The 6,867-nt window shown below is 42.0% G+C and overlaps 1 protein-coding gene across 1 annotated transcript in view; it reads right to left on the bottom strand.

Moving 5' to 3' along the window:
* Positions 1–329: 329 nt before the first annotated feature.
* nol10 (nucleolar protein 10) overlaps positions 330–6,867 on the bottom strand; it is a 33,939-nt gene continuing 27,401 nt past the window's right edge. Inside the window, exons 19-21 of the mRNA XM_029687913.1 lie at positions 6,551–6,849; positions 3,656–3,758; positions 330–952 (exon numbers count right to left, since the gene is read on the bottom strand). Of these exons, the coding sequence (XP_029543773.1) occupies positions 761–952; positions 3,656–3,758; positions 6,551–6,849 (594 nt within the window). The 3' untranslated portion in view covers positions 330–760. The remainder of the gene's footprint in view (positions 953–3,655; positions 3,759–6,550; positions 6,850–6,867) is intronic.

Raw genomic sequence — 6,867 nt, 5'->3', positions numbered from 1 at the left:
TCTGGACTGGAGTGAAATGGTGGCCGTTTGATTTCCAAAGAAAGTGTTGTTATACAAGGAAGTAAAAGAGGTTTGTGAAGCCTTTCAGTTGTTAGTCATGCAAGTGGACAGACATTCATTATTGGGTGCTAATCCTTGTCAGTTGATTAAAACAATTACTTTACCCATACAACTGAGGCTTCACCTGTAATTCATTTAAAAATGCATGCATCTCTTCGGAAAATGGAACGAGTCAGTGACTCAGTGTGTCCAATTGTTGGACGTATTTTTGGATAGCTGCTTCCATCGACCATGAGGCTACAATCAGAACATAACACAGACCAGGGAGATACGTTTGGTAGAAAGGGTTTATGGGCTAGGCACAGTGCATAATACAGATATGGTTTTGTCTGCACTAGAGAACAATGAAGATTGTGAAGTGACAAAAACACGGTGAAGGTCAGGAGCCTTTCACAGACATACGAATGCACACAGATCAAACTGCATACACCACACAATAACACCATTTTGCACCCAACAGATATTACACATTGTATCCTTTCATAGCAGCTCCACCAACATAACGGAGTTATAGGGCAGGTCACAATCGGTCAGGTCACTTTTGTATCACAACCTCTTGATTCTCAGACGGTAAAAAAGTTTCATTTTATTATAAATTAGGTTGGGAAATGGCTGTAAGAAAAGACGTTGCTCTTTTGACTTTGGGCTACTTAATCTCAGTATTTTCCCTGAGAGTAGTTCAGTTACCACTGCCTCTACCTCAGTAGTGCCCCCTGCCTCTACTCCCTCCTCTGCCTCTAAATCCGCCTCTACTTCCGCCCCTCCCTCTAAATCCACCTCTACCTCTACCTCTGCCTCTCTCACTCGACAGGTGTCCAGCGGACCTCCTCAGCTTCTTCCTCTCCTCGTGGTGTTCACGCTCCGCCTGCTGCTGCCGCTGTTGCTGCTCCGACTGAAGGAGATAATTGAGAAAGGAGAGGCAGAGAGCGAAAGGAGAAATATATACTTTTAATTAGAGTATGATTTAAGTTGCAATATATAACTGTTTGGGCAACCTGACCCAATTCACATATAAATGTGTGTTATAGATCTGTCATTCTCATTGAAAGCAAGTCTAAGAAGCGGTAGATCTGTTCTATGTGCGCTATTTCTATGCTTCCCGATCTTAAGTTTTGTTTTTGCATCTTTTACTTTCAGGTTTATACACTTTCAAACTGCTGAAAATGCAATATTTCTGGTTATGGAAAATATATTTCACAGCAGTTTAGATACAGAGCTGCCAACTCTAACGCATTGGCCGTGAGACACTCAGTTGACCCACTTCTCACGCTCTCACATCTCACGCATTGAAAAGTACTTCTTTCATTTTTCAACTGTGCTCCAAATCGTTTTGAAATCGGAGCATCTGCGCCTGAAATTTAACATCACAAGTGAAATCTATATCATTGTTTGGATGCATGGTATAAAGAAACGCCCCTCAAGATTAGAGCGGAGGTGAATGGAGAGAGAGAGAAGTCTCCCCTGAGTTTATGAAACTGTAAAAAGAGAAGCACGGTAGCACGCTTTTGTTTGCTGTTACTCCCGTCCCCATTTCAGAATGCAGCCTTGACAGCATGTACTAAAGTCAATTTAATCCACACTTGCATTAGTCCCCTTGTTTGGTGATTGGAATTTAGGCTGTGACAATGACAAGGCAGCACACAGACCTACAGTATGTTTTAGCAGGGAAGTTTGGTAGGGTGACCTGATTTGGAACTTTTAAAGTAATTTTGAACCCAAAAGGAAAACTTTTAATTCTACATATACAAATAATTTGGGTAGAGTGTAGGGGCAGATTTATGCAATCTTGTCTTCAGTAGATTTTATTAGCTATTTATTTCATTTAGTCTGATCAGTAAAACAATTGTCATTCTTAACGATGGGCTAAAATATAGGGTAATTACTGTGCTTCATCAAGAACACTGCTGTTATTGCCCACACTTATTTTAGTATTCTACTTCTTCACAATTCTGCCACTGTGAACACATTTGAAATCTGATATGCCTACTTCTGTGTTTGAAAATGAATTATATGAGGCTATGTAGTTTTTTGCAGCTATTTACAGACAGTTTTGAATAAGTCATACAAAGCAGCATTGGATATTAAATGCTTATTAAATGACATTTTAGTATTGTGCACATGCTAGGCAGAGATGGTAGGTGGGACTCAACTCATAAACACATATTTTGTCTATGGATAGTAAGATGATGGCAAGAACCTTCAACTAGTAGGCATAAACCACCTGAATATTGTATTCATTACATTTTTCTTTAAGGTTCGGCGATTTTAAGAAATGCATTTTCAAACACCCAGCACTTGTGAAACATAGATCGGGGATGGCCAACCCACCTGGAGAGCAGGCAGGATTTTCTTTCAGTCCTATTTTAAAGAGAGCGTTCACCCAAATTACAAAACATAAAATGTTTGTGTCCTTACCTTGAAAGCAGTCTATGGACAAACAGACTGCAATCTATAATTTGGTTATCCACTGCCATCAACCATTAATATTAATAGTGGTAACAATCCCCGGTAGGTGTCGTATACAACTTTACACCCGAGAACAGGGGTCAATCCCGGTTTCCAACCTTCCCACTGTTTCTAGCATTTGCCTGTCTCCCTATCTCATTTTCATTACTGAATAAAGTGTCAAACCACCTAAAAAAATGTTACAGCTAATATTAGCATACTTTACATTTCATCCCCCCAAAATCTCAAAGTAACAAATTCGTCAAATTTTGAGTGTTCATTTAATGTTCAATGCATCCTGAATACACCTAATTTTCCACCCTGGTCATAGGCCTAAGCCATGTCAAAATACACAGAATTGCAGGAAATTAGCTTTAAAACAGTAAAATCTTCCTGGGATAGGACCCCCAATCCCCTGTCTAGAGATTGTGCCAGGGGCAAATCTAACTCCAAGATATCTTCAAAAGTTGGCTGACCTGTAGATGGTACAATGATTCTCTACATTGTACTTACTTGTTTTGTCACAAACTGAAATTAGGCGAACTATTACAATTTTAGCAACCAAGAAATGGCGGAGCGATTTCTGCATTGTGCATCTTTAAACGATCTTCTGCAAAACAATTATAGCTTTCTCTTAACAGACCTGTAATCAACATTGACCCCCAGCTCATGCTGTAGTACAGGGGATTTACCCAGCAGACAGACTCAGTCTCTGCATGTGAGGGACCCTTGGCCAAACTTAGCTTGTAAGGGAGTTGCAGCGATAGGACAAGACTAACTACCAATTGGATATCACGAAATTGAGGAGAAAAACAAAATGATAAATGGAAGAGGCAAGTGGAAAGAGAGAGAGAAAAAAAAAGGAATTTGTTCGTCAGCCCTGCATTAAAAAACAGAATTGGTTAAAGAAAATTGTGTTTCATTTAAGGAACAAAAAAATGGTTCGCTGTGCCATATAGATTGCAAAATAGTTGGGAAGAGATTTGATGTACTGATTCTATGGCACATGGTCTACGAACTGATAAGCAAAACAACGACAAACTGTTTGTTACTGAATTCGAGGATCAGCAGAAATCCAGATCCGTAGTTTGAAAAGACATTTGTTGTCCCTTTCAGTGGCTTATTATGTAATGGTGTCATCATGACTTACCTTCTTGAGGGTGAAGGTGAGCTGTTTGCTGCCAACAGCTGTGTCAGCCACGTTTACTGTTCCAGAACGTTCCTCCAGCTTCAGACGCTCCTCCAGTGATGCTCTAGTAGACACATAACATGTCAATACGGGACACATGGGCAGGTCTATCACCAGCATACACACACTACAATAGTGATGAAATGCAGTACCTATAGGGGAGAAAAGAGTACTTAAATATCCTACTCAAGTAAAAGTACTTTAATGTTACTTTAATTACATTTTTCGCTAATTTAAAAAGTATTCAGAGTAAAATCAATGGAGTTACTTTTCAAATAAAAACACTAACAAATTATCATTTAAAAAGGCACTTTGAGACAAATTTTTTTTAAATGCTGCAGTGAATTCATTGTCTGTTTTAAATGTTGGGAGTAGGTGCACTACAAAAACTGCTCTATTGTTCAACATTTAGTCTTCTTTCACTCAACTTAAATAATTGCTTTTAATTGAGTTTGAAGCACAAGTAGAGGGTGTGTTACATAATGTGAAGAAAACCTTGGGACACCCTTCCTGTATTTGGAGCCTTCCTATATTTGACCTGTGTCCTCATTTTTCTTGCTACGTGCTGCATGTGTCCACCTGTCAAGACAGTGATGGATGTGACAGACTCTCAGGCCAGGCCACACATTTCTGTCTGCTGTAGAGAGCTCAGTACAGTCAGGCACCTTAGACACAGTACACACAGGCCCACACGTTTCCCTGCTAATCGGTGTACTGGCAAAATAAATACTTATAAACTAGGGCTACGCAATGAATCAAATTCACATCAAAATCGCAATAGAGGCATGTGCAATATCCAGATCGCAAGAGATCCATGTAGATGCAATATTTTGAAACATCTCAGCCGTGTGTAACATCCGTTTTCATTGTTCCTCCTCCTCGCTGTTAGATCAAATCAAGTATTATTTGTCAGTCACATGTACCAAATACAACAGGTGTAGTAGACCTTACCGTGAAATGCTTACTTACAAGCCCTTAACCAACAATGCAGAGGAAGATAATATTTTCTAACTAATGTAAAAAATTAATTAAAAAGTAACAATATAACAACAACGACGCTATATACACAGGGGGTACGGGTTAGTTTAGGTAATTGAGGTCATATGTACACTGAACAAAACTATACAACTATGTTTTGGTCCCATGTTTCATGAGCTGAATTTTTTTTTTAAATGGCAAAAATGTTCTACATGCACAAAAAGCTTATTTCTCTTAAATGTTGTGCACAAATTTGTTTACATCCCTGTCAGTGAGCATTTCTCATTAACCAAGACAGGTGTGGCATAAGAAGGTGATTAAACAGCATGATCATTAGACAGATGCATCTTGTGCTGGGGACAATGAAAGGCCACTTTAAAATGTACAGTTGTGTCACACAACGCCACTGATATTACCCCAGTCTTCCACCAAGGCACCTGCAAGTTCCGGGACATTTCTGAGGGAATGGCCCTAGGCCTCACCCCCCGTCCAACAGGTCCCAGACGTGCTCAATGGGATTGAGATCCGGGCTCTTCGCTGGCCATGGCAGAACTGACATTCCTGTCTTGCAGGAAATCACACACAGAACGAGCAGTACGGCTGGTGGCATTGTCATGCTGGAGGGTCATGTCAGGATGAGCCTGCAGAAAGGGTACCACATGAGGGAGGAAGACGTCTTCACTGTAACGCACAGCGTTGAGATTGCCTGCAATGACAACAAGCTCAGTCCGATGATGCTGTGACACGCCGCCCCAGACCATGATGGACCCTCCACCTCCAAATCAATCCCGCTCCAGAGTACCGGCCTCGGTGTAACGCTCATTCCTTCGACGATAAATGCAAATCCAACCAACACCCCTGGCGAGACAAAACCGCGACTCCTCAGTGAAGAGCACTTTTTGCCAGTCCTGTCTGGTCCAGTGACGGTGGGTTTGTGCCCATAGGCGACGTTGTTTCCGGTGATGTCTGGTGAGGACCTGCCTTACAACAGGTCTACAAGCCCTCAGTCCAGCCTCTCTCAGCCTATTGCGGACAGTCTGAGCACTGATGGAGGGATGGTGCATTCCTGGTTTAACTCAGCAGTTGTTGTTGCAATCCTGTACCTGTCCCGCGGGTGTGATGTTTGGATTTACCGATCCTGTGCAGGTGTTGTTACACGTGGTCTGCCACTGCGAGGATGATCAGCTGTCCGTCCTGTCTCCCTGTGGCGCTGTCTTAGGTGTCTCACAGTACGGACATTTCAATTGATTGCCCTGGCCTCATCTGCTGTCCTCATGCCTCCTTGCAGCATGCCTAAGGCACATTCACACAGGTGAGCAAGGACCCTGGGCATCTTTCTTTTGGTGTTTTTCAGAGTCAGTAGAAAGGCCTCTTTAGTTTACATAACTGTGACCTTAATTGCATACCGTCTGTAAGCTGTTAGTGTCTTAACGACCGTTCCACAGGTGCATGTTCATTAATTGTTTATGGTTCATTGAACAAGCATGGGAAACAGTGTTTAAACCTTTTACAATGAAGATCTGTGAAGTTATTTTATTTTTTACGACTTATCTTTGAAAGACAGGGTCCTGAAAAAGGGATGTTTCTTTTTTGCTGAGTTTATATCCCACGTCAAATCATAAATCGCAATATTTGTTAAAAAACACATTTGTTTCCAATATCGTGCAGCCCTATTATATACTCTATGTCCCATGTCCATGTGAGGGGTGATTTATTTCTGTTGAATGACAGTAACAATGGGAAAATCCATAGCATTTGATGCAATCGCTGTAGTACTCTGTGGCATCTACTCAAAATATTATGGTTCAGAGGTTGTTCGTAGAGACTAGAGAACATAACCAGAAGCTCACTTGAAAAAAACAAAAAAACTGTACTCACTTCTGCAATTTCTGCTTGCGCGCCACATCCCCGAAGCTGCGGAACTCCTCACCAGCCTTGATCTGGAAGAAGCGGGGCTGCTGACCCGGTTTCTTGGCATGGTTCTGGGTGGAGTCCTGGTCCAGCAGGGTGGTGTTGCGGTCCTGCTGTTTCCTCTCCTGCCGCCTGCGGTCCCTCCCCTCCTCATATATGAGGCGCCGCTGCTCCCTGACCTCGTCCACCCAGCTTTTATCATCATCAGAACTCTCGTCTGAGCTGCCACGCCCCTCTGGTTCCTCCTCTTCCTGGTCTGCCTCCGCCTGCAGAGGAAGAAGAGG

The sequence above is a fragment of the Oncorhynchus nerka genome, linkage group LG18 (genome assembly GCF_034236695.1).
Source record: "Oncorhynchus nerka isolate Pitt River linkage group LG18, Oner_Uvic_2.0, whole genome shotgun sequence".
Lineage (NCBI taxonomy): Eukaryota > Metazoa > Chordata > Actinopteri > Salmoniformes > Salmonidae > Oncorhynchus > Oncorhynchus nerka.
Note: the sequence above shows the minus strand (reverse complement) of the source record. Positions and strands in the feature narration are given on the sequence as shown.